Source organism: Mesoplodon densirostris, chromosome 3, assembly GCF_025265405.1.
Source record: "Mesoplodon densirostris isolate mMesDen1 chromosome 3, mMesDen1 primary haplotype, whole genome shotgun sequence".
Classification (NCBI taxonomy): Eukaryota; Metazoa; Chordata; class Mammalia; order Artiodactyla; family Ziphiidae; genus Mesoplodon; species Mesoplodon densirostris.
Window position 1 is genome coordinate 93,754,248 of NC_082663.1, and position 20,598 is coordinate 93,774,845.

At 36.4% G+C, this 20,598-nt stretch overlaps 1 protein-coding gene across 12 annotated transcripts in view; it reads right to left on the reverse strand.

The window, feature by feature from the left end:
* APC (APC regulator of WNT signaling pathway) overlaps positions 1-20,598 on the reverse strand; it is a 139,287-nt gene that overhangs the window by 35,427 nt on the left and 83,262 nt on the right. For all 12 annotated transcript variants that reach the window (XM_060093256.1, XM_060093254.1, XM_060093251.1 and 9 more), the window contains 2 exons: positions 19,453-19,536; positions 3,211-3,315 (listed from right to left, as the gene is read on the reverse strand). In XM_060093256.1, coding sequence (XP_059949239.1) covers positions 3,211-3,315; positions 19,453-19,536 — 189 coding nt within the window. The remainder of the gene's footprint in view (positions 1-3,210; positions 3,316-19,452; positions 19,537-20,598) is intronic.

Here is a 20,598-nt window from a genome sequence, read left to right on the forward strand (position 1 = left end):
TACTTCAATTTAAAAAAAGTATTCCTTTTTTTAAAAAATGTATTTGGTTGTGCCGGGTCTTCGTTGTAGCACACGGGCTTCTTAGTTGTGGCATGCATGTGGGATCTAGTTCCCTGACCAGGGATTGAACCCAAGCCCCTCGCACTGGGAGCATGGAGTCTTAACCACTGCACCACCAGGGAAGTCCCCCCAAAGTGTGTTCTTATCTTTTGGAAATACACAGTGAACAATTTATGCAAGAAATGATGTCTGGGATCTTTTCCAAAAATAAAATGGGAGAGCAAGTAGATAGGGTACATGTAGATTACTATATTATTCTGTCTGCCTCTGTATATATTTGAAATTTTCCATAATAAAAGGTTTAAAAACACATTACTAGCAGCAGAAAAGGTCTTCCTACCATTTTCTCTCTTTCCCACTCTTTGTTGAAGTTCATTACTACTTATTGGTTATATCACTAGAGATCTGGTTCTAAACATTAAACAGAAAAGCTGAGGATCAATTCATAAATGAATTACACACATAGTTATATACTAAGCAAATAGGGATCTGATCTGTATAATTTACTTTTAGCTTTCTCTTTTCATTTAACTTCCAAGGGAGATTAATCACAGGTCAAGAAACCTTATTTCTAGAAGGGGTGTTAGTCATTCCTTCCAACCTACATGTATTTATTGTAGTTATCTACTATTTATCAGGGATTGTGGGGATATAAAAATGGATGAAACTGGAAAGGATCTTTGCCCTTCTGGAGCTTATAGTCTACTGGGGAGAACAGAAATAATCACAGAAATAAACATAAAGCTGCAAATGTGGTCTGCAAAGGAGAAGAACAAGCTAGGACAGCCTTTAATAATGGGATGTGAACAGTTCAAGCCTCTTGAGAAAGTCATGCTTAAGCTCAGACATACACAAATTGATGTTAACTGAGTGAAGTGGGATGAGAAGAGCACTACATGGAACAGGAGCAGACGGTGCACAGGCTGCAGAGGAGAAAGCCCAGGAAAGGTGAGGTCCTGAAAGGTCAGCGCAGCAGAAGTGCTGAGAGCAAAGTGTGACATAAAGCTAACACGTTGGGAAGGAGCCAGATTATACAGGTCATAATAAAGGGTTATCTTATTCTAAGAACCAAGGGATGCCAACAAAGGATTTTACAAAGAGGGTGATTTACTCATGTAAAGATCATTCCGGCAGAGTGGATGTGGGCAGGAAACCAGGTGAGGTAGAATGAATTTCCACAAAGTGGTAGAGATAAGGGCACCAGGATAGGAGCTTTGGTAGATCATGCTACTGTGATCCTGAGAGTCAAAAAGATTATTTTCATTTTTAATTAGTGTCAATGGTCTTTGTCTCTGGAGCAAATAATAAAACAACGCAAATGAGCAAACCCCAAGTGGTTGTCATATGGGTAGATCCTATTAAGACAGGTTAAAGGAATCTTGGCATAACTGAATTACAGTCCCACAGATATATATCACTCATCTACATTCGGACCTGGGAGTAGCTGCAGCATCATTAATGTGATCTTGTAACTTTGCTATCATTTTATGGCATACTGAAGTTTTTTTTTTTTTTTTTTTTTTTCTTTTTGCGGTATGCGGGCCTCTCACTGTTGTGGCCTCTCCCGTTGCGGAGCACAGGCTCCGGATGCGCAGGCCCAGCGGCCATGGCTCACGGGCCCAGCCGCTCCGCGGCATATGGGATCCTCCCAGACCGGGGCATGAACCTGTGTCCCCTGCATCGGCAGGCGGACTCTTAACCACTGCGCCACCAGGGAGGCCCGCATACTGAAGTTTTACATTTTTATATGAAACCTACTGTTCCTTTCTCTTATGGGTTCCTACCCACTTCATGATTATGAAAATTCTACCCTCATTTTCTTCTTATCTTTTAGTATTTTTAATAGTTTTCATTTTAGACATCAAATCTAATCTACTTAGAATTAATTTTGATGTAAGAAGTGTGATAGGGTTTCAATTTTTTTTAATGAATATCCAGCTTATTGGATAGGTGAGGTGTTAAAAGTATATAATAATTGGAATACGACCCAAAGCACTAATAGTGGGTCTAATCCTAAGCAAACAATTTTTTTTCTATCAAAAAGACAGAACTTTTCTTCTTTCTACGTATGTGTAGGAACACGTAATGTTCCCAAAGAATTCCCTAAACAATACACAAAGAAATAACCCAAATGTGCTATTTAAGTATAATTTCCCTAATTTACCATCTATAGAGTTTTATCCACTACAGTGTTCACCAGTAATATTAAAATGAAGTATCTTTTTGTTTTAACTCAGTAAAATAAATTTAAGTACTCAAGTATGAGACATTTTAAGCTTTAAATTTTAATGAACTAATAGAAGCAGGCTCTTTTAAAATAAATAGTATCATTAAAAGTAACCTACAGACGCTAAGGGAATATTTTATATCAACAGTAAGAAAATTTCCTTAAAATTAACTTAGTGAAATTGTATTTAAAAATATGATTCATATACAACATAAAATATTCATTGAAAAAATGTGGAGAATACAGAAAACTCCAAAGAAAAATACTGTCATAGTAGGATGTATTCCAATAAAACTCTAATAGAAGACTGATGGCAACATAACAAGATCATAGTTCTACATTAAAAAAACCAAAATTGATGTCCATAATTTTGCTAAAGATGACAACAGTAAACATCATTAAGCTATGTTTCTACTTTGTATGAGCATTAGAATCATCTTTTTCAGTGATAGGATTTAAATTTCTAGATTTATGTAACCTTGAAGTGCAACATAAAACAAGAACTATAACTAAGTCCTTATGACCATTTTTTAAAAACGTAAAAATGTCTTTGCAAAGAATGCCACAGAGAAAGAGCAAACCTATTCAAATACAAGCAATAATAACTAGGTCAAATCACATATGACCAAAATGCAGCTTAGTATTTATTTTTCAAAAAAATTCTTCTCACGCTAATCATTTTAGGCTAAAACAGAGACACACAATTTAGAGCTATAAAATATACTTAGAAATTTTGAAAGCATTATTGTTAGATATAATAAAGAAAAATGACATAGCATTTTGGTCCTGAATTCTTCTGGAGATATCCATTCAAGACTAAGAAAGTAGATAAGATTTACAGATCTTTCTGAGAATCATCTCACTCTGTATTCCTTTTAAAATATTTAAATAGTTAATCGGAAAAAAATTAATAAAATATTTACCTGACCACTACCCGAAGTTGCCATGTTGATTTCTGCCACTCCTTGACTTTCATTCTGTCGCTCAGCTTCATGTGAGCCGGCTTCATGCTTGCTCTGAGATGACCTCTGTTAATATGGAGTTAACATCATTACATACAAAAATGGTGTATGCTTTCTTAGCCCAGAGCTTTCCGACGTTCTTGCTTTAAAGCTTTGAATGCCTCAATTATACAGGTTTACAAAAGCATGGAACTGCACTTTATACTTCATCAGCTCCAGCAGGGTTGACTGTCGACTATTTCGGTAAAAGGAAAGTGAAGTGTGTCCCTCGAGCATTAGAGCCACACAAGACAAAGGATTTTCTGAGACTCACAGAAACACCATCCTCCACCAGCTGTGCTCACATCACTATCAGGAATATAACCCAACGAGAACAAATAACTGTCTTTTCCGCAAGGTCACATGGCTCTGGTGTTTACTAGAGCTGCAAATATAACAGTTAAACTATTAACCTAAGCTTAAAAACACCTTCTGTATAACTATGTTTATACACAGAATATATATATATATACATCTTCTGCTAATAAAAGTCATATGAAACCAACAGATAAATTTGTAAGATTCTGATCTGAAAAAAAACAAAAACCTTTTCTAATGTAGCCACCATCTGCTATGTAAAATGAAAATGACAGATTATATCCAGTAAAAGCAGTCATTTCAAGAGAGATTATATCCAGTACAAAGCAGTGACTTTGAAAAAAATATCACTGCAGAATCAAAGAAATAAAATAACTTTTCCATTATCTTTTATAGAAACAATCACAAATGTGCCTGCCCTAGGAAAATGATAATGCAAAAATAAAAATTACACTTTAAAAAATTTGACGTAATAGTGGAAAACTGTATTGTACAATGGCTTCCACTAGAATCTCTTTAAACATAAAGCTTTCCTAGACCATTTAAGATGTGACTTAATAATTTACCAGTATTTCCATCAATAAACTAGTATAAGTTATATATAGGCAAAAGAGAGGTAGTCTCAATAATTCAGAAACAGAAGAAAAAATATCACCATGGGAAAATTACACTACGAAATTCAACAAAATCAACAAAAGTAGAGAATACAAAATCAATCTAGAGACAAAATGAATCAAAAACCACTAAATCCACCAAGATTTGACACTAACATAATTGAAGACGTCAATATAAGAGTACTGAGTATCTGCCATGTTGGTTACTTTCACTAGGTGCTGGGGAGTACAGCATTGGCAAAACCAGACACTGCTCAACGCACTCTTCAAGCTTCAGGCTAGTCAGGGATACTATCAAATAATGAGAGAAATGACAATAGAGTTAAAACTTTGACAAGTACTCTGAAGAAGGGTACAGGGCGCTATAAGGATATACACCAGAGGGACGCCATATGTTGTGGGGACTTGGGGGGAAGAGCTCCCTTAGGAAGCGTTATCTGAACTGAGATCTAAATACAAACAGGAGTTCTAGGAAATGGGATGGGGATAGAAGGTGAAGGTTTTAGGTAAACAGAAGACCATATGCAAAGAACCTGGGCTGGGAGGAAACATGGCTTGCTCTAGAACATCAAAGAACTATAGTGTGAAGAGTAGAACAGAAAGATGGTAAAAACAAAAACAAAAACAAAAAACTTACTGATTTTACTGAATTTAGTGTGATTCTCAGATGGCACCCTTGCCCTCACATAACTAATACCAGTAATACTAATGGGAAAAGGTGCGTGTATTTTGATTTTTTTTAATTCAAATTTAAAATGGTCTAAGTAGGTAGGAAAGAGAAGAGACCAGTTTGGAGACTCTGTATTAAAGTATTAGATAAGGGTACTTTACACCTAGGGAAGCGGTGATGGAGATAAAAGCAGTGGAGACAGAGGTAAATCTGCAAGACTGCATGATAGATTGGATATGGCGAGTGGAGGAAGAGGTCTGGTGTCAAGAATTACTCCTGTGTTCCTTAGCTCACACGACTGAGTAATGATGGTACCATTCACAGAGACAGGTAATACTAAAGGAGAATGAGGGTATTTTGGAGGATGTGGGGCTCATAAGGAGGACTTAGGAGGAGAAGATCATGAATTATGCTTTGGATATGTTGGATTTAAAGTGCCTTTAAGACAACTAAGTAGAGATGCAGAGTAGGTACACAGATTTAGGAGTCTGGAGCTCGGGGCTAGAAAAATGAATTTGAGAGCCAAAAGCATACAGCTGGTGAGTGAGGCCCTAAGCATAAATAAGATGGTCTCAGGGAGGGAGAGAAAATAAATAGAAAAGAGAAATATGTCTTAAGGAATGTGTATGAACCAAAAAAGATGCCAAGAGTGTAATATTTCAAGCAACAGTGTTCAGTAATGTGGAAAATAATCAAGATGAAGACTGAAAATGTCAATTTAGTTAGCCATATGTAAGTCATCAATGATCAATTTCAGTGAAACTATGAGAGTAGAGACTAGACTGGTGTGTGTGAATGGTGGGGAGGAAATACAGACTTGGAGTCTAGAAACACCTTTGGAGTGAAGATTAGGAAAAGACAATGAGGACGGGAAGGGAACAGATGAAGAACAGTTGCAGGGAGAGGTGGACCTGAGGAAGGTTCATTTTCTATTTTTAAAGATAAGACTTGAGCATGTTTAAATTCCAATGAAAAGATGCTACAGAAAGGAAAGAAGATAAATATGTGAGAGAAACGAGGTAAGAGTACAAAGTTCCTGAGAAGGCAGGAGCTGAAAATCCAAAGCTTAGGAAGGAAGGCAGAATGCTTCCTGGTAGGAAGGAGAGAGAGCTCTGACGATAGCTACTGTTTTCTCTGTGAAAGAGGAGATGAAATTATTAGAAGGACGAAGATTAGTAGATATCAGAAATAGTCATTTCCAGTAGAGAGAGAATGGGGGATCCAGAGAAACATAGTAGGCCTGCAGGACTGCCAGGCCCAACTGATGATGGTGATAATGATGAAAATAATGAAGTTAAAAAAAATCTAATGTTTGTTATGCACTAATCACTTGGCATCTATTGATTTAGTTAATCCTTACATCAACTCTACGAAGCACATACTATTATTATCCCCATTTTACAGATGAAGAAACTGAGGAGGCACAGATGATAAGTATCTGGCTTTAGGTCACATACCTGGTAAACGGCAGAGCCAGAGCTGGGATCACAACCCAAGCAGTCTGACTCTAGAGCACAAAGTAATATTTAACACTTATTATCTTTATTTTCTTTACTTATTTACTTCCCTTTATTCTTTCATTGATCCTAGGCTACAGGCCTGTCTGTGTTCTTTGATCACTATCTAAAACTACTGCTAACACTGAGAACAAAGAGATTGTTTCTGATTCCTTTGAAAGAATAATCCTATCTAGTTTCCTTATTCCCATAGTTGCTGGACACCTTGCCCAGTTTTCTATCCTAGGACTAAAAAAATTAAAAAAACAAACAAAACAATTTTGTTGAGGTATTTACATATCTCAAAATTGGCCCACTTTAAGTGTACAGCTCAATGATTTTTAATAAATTTACCAAGCATCACAATACTCCAGTTTTAGAACATTTTCATCACTCTAAAAAGATCCCTTGTGCTCTAAAAGAACGCTTTATAGTTAATCCCAATTCCCACCCACAGCCTCAGGTAACTATAAATCTACTTTGTCTTTATGAATTTGTCTTTTCTGTACATTAATTATAAGCGGAATATGTGGACTTATGTGTCTAGCTACTTTTATTTAGTATAATGCTTTTGAGGTTCATCTCTGTTAGAGCATGTGTCATCAATTTGCTCCTTTTTATTGCCAAACAGTATTCCATTGTAAGGGTATACCACATTTTGTTTATTAATTCACCAATTGATACACATTTGCATTTTTCTACTTTTAGGCTATTGTGAATAATACTGCCATGAACATTCAAGTGAAAGTCTCTGTGTGGACATGTTTCCATTTCTCTTAGATAGATACCTAGAAGTGGAATTGCTGTGTCATATGATAATTGCACATTTGATACTTTAGGTGACTGCCACAGTTTTCAAGTGACCAAACCATTTTAGATTCCCATCAGCAATGTATGACGGCTTCTATTTATCCATAACTCTGCCAATGCTTACTGTTTTCTTTATGATTACAGCCACCCTAATGAGTGTGAAGTGGTATCTCACTGTGGTTTTAACTTGCATTTCCCTAGTGACTAATGATGTTGAGCATATTTTCATGTGTTTATTAGCCATTCCTATGTATTTTTCTGGTGAAATGTATATTCAAATCTTTTGCTCATGTGTAAGTGGGGTTGTCTCCTTATTAATGGGTTGTAAGAGTACTCTGCATGGGATTTTAATAAATATTTCTCACTGGCTATTTTCTAGAGATTTTTAAACCGTGCCATAATTTTCCTCACAGTTCGCACCCTTCTGAGCCACTCCCCCTGCCCCCAAATGTACGTGTTTGCCAGTAAACAACTTGTTTGAAATGATACATAAGAAAGTGGCAGCACTGGTTGCCTCACATATCCTTTTGGAACTTCTGAGATTTGAATCATGTGTAATAATTACATCATTTGAATTATGTTCCACATCTAGACCCTAAACCAGGTAGGGCAAAGACAGTGTTACAAGATGCTTCATGGTAGAGAAATTATTTAGCAGACATCTTTTCTCTTCTTGTCTACACTGTATGTGACCTAATTTATGAGTATCTGATTCCCAGTTTTCTCTATTTTCAAGCTTCTCTCTCTGATCTATATTAGAAGAATGATAATAATGGAATAAAGAAACATCAAACAGCAAAATTAGAATTTTCTTTCTTGAATAAGACATAGCACCTTCTTTTAGTTTTCATTCACTGAATAAATGTAAACATTTTAGACTACGAATGATATGACCATTATTATAACAAAAAGAAACAAGAATTAGATTAGGTCACAGTGGTAGACAGTCAGCCCCAAATCCAATGATCTAAATAAAATTTTGAACAAATACAAAAAACACAAACAAGCGCCCAACTTGCAATAACCTTATAATAGTGCTGGAAAATGAGAACTGCTATTAACAAATGACAATTTTTTTTTCTTTTTCTTTTTTTTTTTTTTTTTTTTGTGGTACGCGGGCCTCTCACTGTTGTGGCCTCTCCCATTGCGGAGCACAGGCTCCGGATGCACAAGCTCAGCGACCATGGCTCACGGGTCCAGCTGCTCCGTGGCATGTGGGATCTTCCCGGACCGGGGCACGAACCCATGTCCCCTGCATCGGCAGGTGGACTCTCAACCACTGAACCACCAGGGAAGCCCGACAAATGACAACTTTTAAATGAATTTTCAGAGGCCAGAAACTTGGTAAAATTTGGAAATATACAGACAGGGAATATGTTACACCAAGCAAATGATGACAGAAAGAAGGCCAGTGCAGTAATACTAATAGCAAACAAAATAAAATTCAAGGTGAAGAGCATTAAATGGAATAAGGAGGGCTATTTCATATACATAAAGGAGTCAATCAAATAGAAAAATGTGAATATTGATTTAGAAATAGAAAAAAACCCTGCTGATGCAGCCAAATAGCAATAATCAGAATATAAGAAAGATGGGGGGAATAAAAACTAACTATAACTAAATAAGCTTGAAAGCAGCAAAAACTCAAAGCATAAAGTATCAAAAAAGAAAATACAGGGCTTCTCTGGTGGCACAGTGGTTAAGAATCCGCCTGTCAACACAGGGGACAGGGGTTCGAGTCCTGGTCCGGGAAGATCCTACATGCCACGGAACTAAGCCCACATGCCATAACTACTGAGCCTGCTCTCTAGAGCTTGCGAGCCACAACTACTGAAGCCCGTGCACCTAGACCCTGTGCTCCACAACAAGAGAAGCCACTGCAATGAGAAGCTGATGCACCACAACAAAGAGTAGCCCCTGCTCGCCGCTGCTAGAGAAAGCCCGCGTGCAGCAACAAAGACCCAATGCAGCCAAAAATGAATAAATAAATAAATTAAAAAAAATAAACACAGTGCTGCTCAATAAAAACAAAAGCTGCCTCTTTAAAAACAATTTAAAAAATAGAGTGTAGTTTAGTTCGATCAAGGAAAAAAAAAAACACAGTTGCACAAGCCTCTTAGATAGCCTCATCCACCAGAGGGCAGACAGCAGAAGCAAGAAGAACTACAGTTCTGCAGCCTGTGGAACAAAAACCACATCCACAGAAAGACAGACAAGATGAAAAGGCAGAGGGCTATGTACCAGATGAAAGAACAAGATAAAACCCCAGAAAAACAACTAAAGGAAGTGGAGATAGGCAATCTTCCAGAAAAAGAATTCAGAATGATGATAGTGAAGATGATCCAGGACCTCAGGAAAAGAATGGAGGCAAAAATCGAGAAGACGCCAGAAGTGTTTAACAAAGATCTAGAAGAATTAAAGAACAAACAAACAGAGATGAACAATACAATAACTGAAATGAAAAATACACTAGAAGGAATCAATAGCAGAATAACTAAGGCAGAAAAACAGATAAGTGATCCGGAAGACAGAATGGTGGAATTCACTGCTGCGGAACAGAATAAAGAAAAAAGAATGAAAAGAAATGAAGACAGCCTAAGAGACCTCTGGGACAACATTGAACACAACATCATTCACATTATAGGGGTCCCAGAAGAAGAGAGAGAGAAAGGACCTGAAAAATATTTGAAGAGATTATAGTCAAAAACTTCCCTAACATGGGAAAGGAAATAGCCACCCAAGTCCAGGAAGCGCAGAGAGTCCCAGGCAGGATAAACCCAAGGAGAAACACACCGAGACACATAGTAATCAAACTGGCAAAAATTAAAGACAAAGAAAAATTACTGAAAGCAACGAGAAAAACGACAAATAACATACAAGGGAACTCCCATAAGGTTAACAGCTGATTTCTCAGGAGAAACTCTACAAGCCAGAAGGGAGTAGCATGATATACTTAAAGTGATGAAAGGGAAGAACCTAAAACCAAGGTTACTCTACCCAGCAAGGATCTCATTCAGATACGATGGAGAAATCAAAAGCTTTACGGGCAAGGAAAAGCTAAGAATTCAGCACCACCAAATCAGCTCTACAACAAATGCTAAAGGAACTTCTCTAAGTGGGAAACACAAGAGAGGAAAAGGACCTACAAAAACAAATCCAAAACAATTAAGAAAATGGTCATAGGAACATACATATCAATAATTACCTTAAACATGAATGGATTAAATGCTCCAACCAGAAGACAGGCTCGCTGAATGGATACAAAAACAAGACCCATATATATACTGTCTACAAGAGACTCACTTCAGACCTAGGACACATACAGATTGAAAGTGAGGGGATGGAAAAAGATATTTCACGCAAATGGAAATCAAAAGAAAGCTGGAGTAGCAATACTCATATCAGATAAAATAGACTTTAAAATAAAGAATGTTACAAGAGACAAGGAAGGATACTACATAATGATCAAGGGATCAATCCAAGAAGAAGATATAACAATTATAAATACATATGCACCCAACATAGGAGCACCTCAAAACATAAGGCAACTGCTAACAGCTATAAAAGAGGAAATCGACAGTAACACAATAATAGTGGGGGACTTTTAACACCTCATCTACACCGACGGACAGATCAACCAAACAGAAAATTCATAAGGAAACACGAGCTTTAACTGACACAACAGACCAGATAGATTTAATTGATATTTATAGGACATTCCATCCAAAAACAACAGATTACACTTTCTTCCCAGGTGCGCATGGAACATTCTCCAGGATAGATCACATCTTGGGTCACAAATCAAGCCCAGTAAATTTAAGAAAATTAAAATCATATCAAGCATCTTTTCTGACCACAACGTTATGAGATTAGAAATCAATTACAGGGAATATAATGTAGGAAACACAAACACATGGAGGCTAAACAATACGTTACTAAATAACCAAGAGATCACTGAAGAAATTAAAGAGGAAATCAAAAAATACCTAGAGACAAATGACAATGAAAACACGATGATCCAAAACCTATGGGATGCAGCAAAAGCAGTTCGAAGAGGGAAGTTTATAGCTATACAAGCCTACCTCAAGAAACAAGAAAAATCTGAAATATACAATCGAACCTTACGCCTAAAGGAACTAGAGAAAGAAGAACAAACAAAACCCAAAGTTAGTAGAAGGAAAGAAATCATAAAGATCAGAGCAGAAATAAATGAAATAGAAACAAGGAAAACAATAGCAAAGATCAATAAAACTAAAAGCTGGTTCTGTGAGAAGATAAACAAAATTGATAAACCATTAGCCAGACTCTTCAAGAAAAAGAGGGAGAGGACTCAAATCAATAAAATTTGAAATGAAAAAGGAGAATTTACAACAGACACCACAGAAATACAAAGCATCCTAAGAGACTACTGCAGGCAACTCTATGCCAATAAAATGGACAACCTGGAAGAAATGGACAAATTCTTAGAAAGGTACAACATTCCAAGACTGAACCAGGAAGAAGTAGAAAATATGAACAGACCAATCACAAGTAATGAAATTGAAACTGTGACTAAAAATCTTCCAACAAACAAAAGTCCAAGACCAGATGGCTTTACAGGTGAATTCTATCAAACATTTAGAGAAAAGCTAACACCTATCCTTCTCAAACTCTTCCAAAAGATTGCAGAGGAAGGAACACTCCGAAACTCATTCTGTGAGGCCACCATCACCCTAATACCAAACCCAGACAAAGATACTACAAAAAAAAGAAAATTACAGACCAATATCACTGATGAATATAGATGCAAAAATCCTCAACAAAATACTAGCAAACAGAATCCAACAACACATTAAAAGGATCATACACCATGATCAAGTGGGATTTATCCCAGGGATGCAAGGATTCTTCAATATATGCAAATCAATCAATGTGATACACCATGTTAACAAACTGAAGAATAAAAACCATATGATCATCTCAATAGATGCAGAAAAAGCTTCTGACAAGATTGAACACCCATTTATGATAAAAACTCTCCAGAAAGTGGGCATAGAGGGAACCTACCTGAACATAATAAAGGCCGTATAAGACAAACCCACAGCCAACATCATTCTCAATGGTGAAAAATTGAAAGCATTTCCTCTAAGATCAGGAAGAAGACAGGATGTCCACTCTCACCACTATTATTCAACATAGTTTTGCAAGTCCTAGCCACGGCAATCAGTGAAGAAAAATAAAAGGAATACAAATTGGAAAAGAAGAATTAAAGCTGTCACTGTTTCCAGATGACATGATACTATACATAGAGAATATTAAAGATGCTGCCAGAAAACTACTAGAGCTAATCAATGAATTTGGTAAAGTTGCAGGATACAAAACTAATGCACAGAAACTTCTTGCATTCCTATACACTAATGATGAAAAATCTGAAAGAGAAATGAAGGAAACACTCCCACTTACCATTGCAACAAAAAGAAGAAAATACCTAGGAATAAACCTACCTAGGGAGACAAAAGGCCTGTATGCAGAGAACTATAAGACACTGATGAAAGGAATTAAAGATGATACCAACAGATGGAAAGATATACCATGTCCTTGGATTAGAAGAATCAATATTGTGAGAATGACTATACTACCCAAAGCAATCTACAGATTCATTGTAATCCCTATCAAATTACTGATGGCATTTTTTACAAAACTAGAACAAAAAAATCTTAGAATTTTTATGAAGACACAAAAGACCCCAAATAGCCAAAGCAGTCTTGAGGGAAAAAAATGGAGCTGGAGGAATCAGACTCCCTGACTTCAGACTATACTACAAAGCTACAGTAATCAAGACAATATGGTACTGGCACAAAAATAGAAATACAGATCAATGGAACAAGATAGAAAGCCCAGAGATAAACCCATGCACCTACGGTCAATTAATCTATGACAAAGGAGGCAAGGATATACAATGGAGAAAAGACAGTCTCTTCAACAAGTGTGCTGGGAAAACCAGACAACTACATGTAAAAGAATAAAATTAAAACACTCCCTAACACCATACACAAAAATAAACTCAAAATGGATTAGAGACCTAAATGTAAGACCGGACACTATAAAACTCTTAGAGGAAAACAAAGGAAGAACACTCTTTGACATAAATCACAGCAAGATCTTTTTTGATCCACCTCCTAGAGTAATAGAAATAAAAACAAAAATAAACAAATGGGCCCTAGTGAAACTTAAAACCTTTTGCACAGCAAAGGAAACCATAAACAAGACAAAAAGACAACCCTCAGAATGGGAGAAAATATTTGCAAACGAATCAACGGACAAAGGATTAATCTCCAAAATATATAAACAGCTCATGCAGCTCAATATTAAAAAAAACAAACAACCCAATCCCAAAATGGGCAGAAGACCTAAACAGACATTTCTCCAAAGAAGACATACAAATGGCCAAGAAGTACATGAAAAGCTGCTCAACATCATTAATTATTAGAGAAATGCAAATCAAAACTACAATAAGGTATCATCTCACACTGGTTAGAATGGGCATCATCAGAAAATCTACGAACAACAAGTGCTGGAGAGGGTGTGGAGAAAAGGGAACCCTCTTGCACTGTTGGTGGGAATGTAAATTGATACAGCCACTATGGAGAACAATATGGAGGTTCCTTAAAAAACTAAAAAGAGAATTACCATATGACCCAGCAATCCCACTACTGGGCATATACCCAGAGAAAACCATAATTCAAAAAGACACAAGCACCCCAATGTTCACTGCAGCACTATTTACAATAGCCAGGTCATGGAAGCAACCTAAATGCCCATCTACAGACGAATGGATAAAGAAGAGGTGGTACATATATACAATGGAGTATTACTCAGCCATAAAAAGGAACGAAATTGGGTCATTTGTAGAGACGTGGGTGGATCTAGAGACTGTCATACAGAGTGCAGTCAGAAAGAATAAAACAAATATCGTATATTAATGCATATATGTGGAACCTAGAAAAATGGTACAGATGAACTGGTTTGCAGGGGAGAAATAGAGACAGAGATGTAGAGAACAAACGTATGAACACCAAGGGGGGAAAGCGGCAGTGGGTGGTGGTGGTGGTGTGATGAATTGGGCGATTGGGATTGACATGTATACACTGATGTGTATAAATTGATGATTAATAAGAACCTGCTGTATTAAAAAAACAAACAAAAAACACCAAAACACAGATAAACTACACTGGAAAGCCAAAAGGGGTCATAATAACCAGAATGCCACATACAGTAATGCCAATGACACTGAAAAAGAAGCAAAGAGAAACTGGATTTTTGGTTTTTTTTTTAAAGTCCTTAAGAGTCAACATTGCAAAAAGGACACTTATTCTTTATATTACAAATATTTGGTTTATATTGACTTAGGACAGCCAGGTTAAACTACTTTTAGCAATATGACTATTACGCTGTACTTAAACTGCCTATTTAGGAAATACACGTTTCTACATATTTCATATTTAGATGTACTGAATCCAAAGATATTTAAAGACAAGCATGGATGAAAATAGTCTTAAAAAGGACTCTACACTTCAAAAAATTGTACTTTTAACATTAGAAAAAGTTGTCTTCCCTGCACTGTTTTTGGCTCAAAACAGAACTGTTCATTATTTGATCAAATTTTCCATGAGTGGAAAATATGTGCTGGCCATGACAGGACATGACAAATTTGTTTTGTATACAAAGTTTTCTCTCATTATAAAAACTGTACATAGTTAGTATAAAAAAAATTCCAAAACTGGCCAAACCAGAAAAACGAGGAGGTATTAAGAATGGTTATCTCCCTTTTCATATTATTTCTGATACACTATGTTTGTGTATATCTTTAAAAAAAATGGGATCAAAGTGTACATACTATTTTGTATATCATAAACATTTAAAAATATCAATAAATGCTTGTGTTTTTAGGAATTATATTTAGAAAACAGCACTATGCTGATGTTTCAGTCTTTGCAGTCTCTTCTTTTCTCATGATCTGGAATGTGAGTCTGAATCTGGCTGCACATTAGAAACTTTCCATTGATGTGTCTCAAATCTGTCCCCAAATACTGAGCCAATTTTTCCTAGCAAAGATTCTGTTGTTTATTGTTCAATGTGGATCTTTATTCAGCTTTTCTTTTGCTCCTGTTGCACAGAGACAGGTCTTCCTGCAGTTGACTAAAGAAGCAAATAATTTCCTGAAAATTTATTTTCTCTGAGCCTCCCACATGCTTCTCTGAAACTTATTCAGCAATAGTTCACTTAAGCCCCATGTAGGTTTTCTTATTATTTACCTATAAACAAGGTGAGAAGTGCCCATATTCGTTGGCTATAAACAGATAGGTGAGGGGATGGTCTTTTACACCCCCATCCTTCTATACGGTGATCAAAACCAAATTTCAGCAGCAGAGCTGACCAATACGCACAAGCCTCAGTAACATTCAGTTTCTAGCATGGATAAATATACAGTATTTGTGTTCCACTGAGATAGCACCTTCCTTTTACTTCCACTGCTTGGTCTTCTTGTTACTCACTGATAGTATATTAAACATGACTTTTCCTAGGATATACTGCTACCAACGTTTTTGCTTTCTCTAAGCTCCTCTTAAGTTCTTTACTAATCATCATTATCAAGGTATAATTATTAAGCCAATCCAGATTATAGAGGAAGATAAGTATAAATATCTTCTAAATGATGGCCTTGGCTCTTTTAAATGTTTTATTTTTATCATAGTTACACGCAGTTGAAATAATCATTAGTTCTAAAGCCTTGTGACAATGAACAGTGATCTTTCACACTTGCTTGCTCTGTCCCATTTCCTGTTATCTTAAGGCAAACATTTTCATCTCCTTCAGAGGATTTTTTTTTTTTTTGGAACTCACTTCTCTATCTCTAAATAACCTGCTTGTGTTGCTAGGTTTTGCTTTTCTTAGTTTAATGCCTCATTTATTGATTTCCTATTATGTAAGACAGGGACTGATTTCTCTTTTATAAATATTCCACCCTTAACACAGCATACTCATCCTGTTCCTCTATTTGTCCAATTTACATTTTATAGTTAGATAAATTGTTCCCTATTTGCATTATTTGACTATTAAATTATAGTCATGAGTGACAGGTGGTATACTATGATTCTTTCCTTTACAACTTCTTGTTGTCCATTGAGTAAGAGTATCTTTTTTTTGTTTTGTTTATTTGGTGTTCTGTGTACTTATGACACCCTCACAGTTTCTCTCCTACTGTGTAAATTTCTTTTCCTTTCAATAAATTCAAAAACATTAAGTAGTCTACTCATTTCATCTTCTTAGACTCATCTCTCCCAGAATATTCTCAACTGTGCCAATAGGGACTCGTTACTTTCTCTATCATTAGTCTCAGAATCTCCCTTCATCTTCATTCTGTGGAGTCTTTCATGTCTTTTTCTTGTATTGTATTCTTTATGTCTTGGATCCCAAATCTTCATTTGTCTTGCTTTACCTTCTCATTTTAACTATATCCGCTAATAGCTTCCAGAAAACAGTATAGAGAAATACATATTTTTGATACTTTGATTATCTGAAAATGCATTCTACTCTCAAATTTAATAGGCAGTTGACTAGAGATAAATTTATAGGCTCGTGTGGTATAATAAAAAATATATATATCTGGTCTTTGTCCCTTTGTTCTTTGCACAGAGCTTCTAAAACCCTTGGAATTTCTTGAGTTTGCCATGCAGATAAGGTGACCCATGGGGGATCCTTAGATAGCTTCAGGATGGGTGCTGGTCATCTGAAATGCCAACCATGTGACTAGAGGGTTGAACTAGTCAAGACTGACCTCCAGGGATGGGAAGGGTGCTGGAAACTGAGTTCAATCATGTAGCCACTTGTTTAATCAAGCATGCCTACATAATGAAACCCCAATAAAAACTCTGGACACTGAAGCTCAATGCAGCTTCCTGCTTGGTGAACACAAAGATGTCCTGGGAGAGTGAGAGATCATGGAAGCTCTGCATCCTCCACCCTCACCTTCTCTAGGTCCTGCCTTATGTGTCTCACTCGGCTGTTCCTGATCTGCATCCTTTATAATAAAACTGTAATCATAAGTGTAGAACTTTTACTGAGTTCTGAGTCACTGAAGTGAATTATCAAACCTAAAGGCTGTTGTAGGATACCCCAAATTTGTAGAAGTATGGGAGGCTTGGCATCTGAAGTGGGAGTAGTCTTGTGAAGGGCTCTGCCCTTAACCTGTAAGGTCTAGGCTCCCACCAAGTAGTTAATGTCAGAATTGAACTGTAGTGTAATACACCCACTTGGGTAGAATTTACAGCAAGCTGGGCAGAGTGCAGATGGTTTGGGACACCTGAAACATGCCTGGTACCTGAAGTGAAGGCAGTCTTGTGAATGACTTTACCCTTAAATGTAGGGTCTACACTAAGTCTGGGTAGTGTCAGAACTGATTTGAACTGTAGGACAACTAGTGGTGTCAGAGAACTGGTTTGGGAACATAGCTGAAAATAATCTTTCAGAAGTTTTAAGAAATTGTTACTCTACTTCCCAGCTTCCAGTGTGCTGTTTATACACCTAAAGACATTTGTATTCCTGTTTCTTTGTGTGAAATTTGTTTTCTTCTCCTTCTCTACAAGGTTTTAAGATTTTCTCTTTATTCCCAGTGAGATGAAATTTCATCATGATGTGCCTAGTGTGGGATTTTCATCTGTGGCACTGGATGCTGGAGGGACCATTTTATTTGGAAAACTATGCCCTTCAGTTCTGGGGAATTTTAATTTATTTTTATGATTTCCTTCCTCTAGTTTCTCCATTCTCTTTCTGGAACCCCCTTTTTATTTGGATATTGAACCCTCCTAGAATGATTCTCTGACTTTCTTATCTTTTCTATTTTCCATTGCATTATTCCTTTGTGCTATTTTCTGAGAAATTTATCTTTTAACCTTTTTGTTGAGTTTTTCATTTCTACTATTACAATTTTAATTCCCAAGAACTGTTTTTTAAATTCTCTGAATGTTCCTTTTGTATACCATCATTTTCTCACTTTATGGATGCATTATCTTTTATCTTGAGAATATTAATGTTAGTTCTATTTTTCTTAAGTTTTCTTCTTCTTGCATGGTCTTTATTTCCATTAAATCTTTTTTATTAGAAACTTTCTTAAAATGTCTGGTGGTCTTTAGCTGTCTAGCCATATTTAGGAATGGACTGCCTATGAAGCTCTATGCCTAAAGGATGGAGTCTGTCAGCTGTAGCCATCCAGTAGGGTGGTCTAGCTGGGATGTTTTATTGAGAAATCCTCCAGTGTCAGTACCTTTAGGTCTCTCTTCCTGGGTTAGTCACATTTCTTAGAGAAGTTGCTTCTAGAAACTTGCCTGCATTATAAAGCTGGATGCCAATGAGGGTTTCAGCATTCAGTAAGGAAATTTTCACTTACTTCAGTTTTTAGTGTGATACCTCCCTCCCAACTTCAACTATACTAGGATTACCCTTATCCAAAGACCCTTTCTTTTACCTTTTCCAGAATAAATCTCTCAGCTTTTGCTGAGCCTGGAAAGTAGCAGTCACTTAGCCATGCAGAGTTGAAGAGAGGTTCTGGAGACTCCACCGGCTTCTTAAACTTTCAGTCATCCTCTTGCTTTTAACCTCTTTCTTAATCCCCACATCCAGAGGTAGCACATCCAGGTGTAACCAATTCTGGAACCTTGTAGGACTCCACAGTGTAAAATGGGTTGCTTCCTGACTTCCTACTGCTGACTCAGGGGTCAACTCTCTACCATAAGCTAGAAGAGTAATTTGTTTATCTGCTTTCCAGCTCCCCAAATTTTATTGATGTCACCTCCCCTGGTATTTGTGATTTTTAATTTTATCCTTTTACTGTCATTTTAATGGAGTTCATAGAGTAAGCATAGATATATGTGTATGATCAATTCTTACTATGGATTACATACAAAGAGATAGCTTATTTACAAATTGTTAGTAGCCAAATTAAGTTAGTTATCTGATTATATGAAAACAGATAACTGAAGTAAGGTATCTGTATTTATGGCTCTATAAATTTTAACTGCATTAAAGTTATGAAGAAACCAAAGTAGTAAAGGTTTTTGAAATCTATTTAATTTAATGAAAAAACTTATAAACTTACTAAGTGTCTCATTTCTTTAGAAGAACACCTATTTCAATGATGTCACATTAATTATACCTATTTCCTCTTCTTAGAATAACGACCTATATTTATGTCTGCAAACAAAAGAGACAATTTACTAACCTCTGCTTCTGTTGCTTGGGACTGTAAAAGCTGTCGTATACGAAGTATGTCCTTCTCTATTTGTTGAATTCTGGTTATTCTTCGCTAAAATAAAATAAATAACCAAATTAGATCTATTTTTATTAAAAACATTAGTTTAAATAACCATACTATGGTTACCATTTAACAGCTTAGGGTTATACCAAATCACTCTTATATAAGAATTAGATATGTATATATATTCATACACTGATGACATATTAGGATCAGTTCAAATTTTTAATAAATCTAACTTTATACAACAGATCTCTAGATCTACTTAAGAAAACTGTAAAAATACAAGTCATATATCAAATTGTATGATGTATATAGTGTGAAATTGGTATTTAAAAGCTAGTCTCAAAAACTACTTCAACAAAGAGAAAATTACATCTGAATTTAATCTTCTATATTAATCCAGTTGTCAGTACAGTGTAATGGATTTATACAAAGCATGGTATACCTGTAAAGGGAAAGAGCAGCTGATTTGTTTTAATAAACATCAGGCTTTAAACAGTAAGAATAATCTTCCCCAAAGTTATTCTTATTATAAGTCAGTGGTACCTTTCAGATTTAGCTTTCCCAAATACCTACTGCAGCTAAACATTATTTTTATTCCCAACACTAAGAACACAATGATGGTAAGAGCTACTGCTTTGCCCATATCCTGAGACCTTCAAGTGAACACAAAGCAGTAACTACAGATCAAACAATGTGGAACTGAAAAAAATGTGGGAAAAGTGTTTTCAAGTATATGTTTTAAAAACAAGTACTGCCAATGTTGTAACATCTTCTGTAATAATTCTATAGTTAACATCCCAATATTGGTATAAAAAAATTGTATTATAAGAGTAATTGTTGGGCTTCCCTGGTGGCACAGTGGTTGAGAGTCTGCCTGCCGATGCAGGGGACACGGGTTCATGCCCCGGTCCAGGAAGATCCCACATGCCGCGGAGTGGCTAGGCCCGTGAGCCATGACGGCTGAGCCTGCGCGTCCAGAGCCTATGCTCTGCAACGGGAGAGGCCACAACAGTGAGAGGCCCGCATACCACAAAAAAAAAAAAAAAAGAGTAATGTTTCAATGGGGAAAAAAGTGTTAGAAGCTAGATGGAGTCATTTCCAAACTTT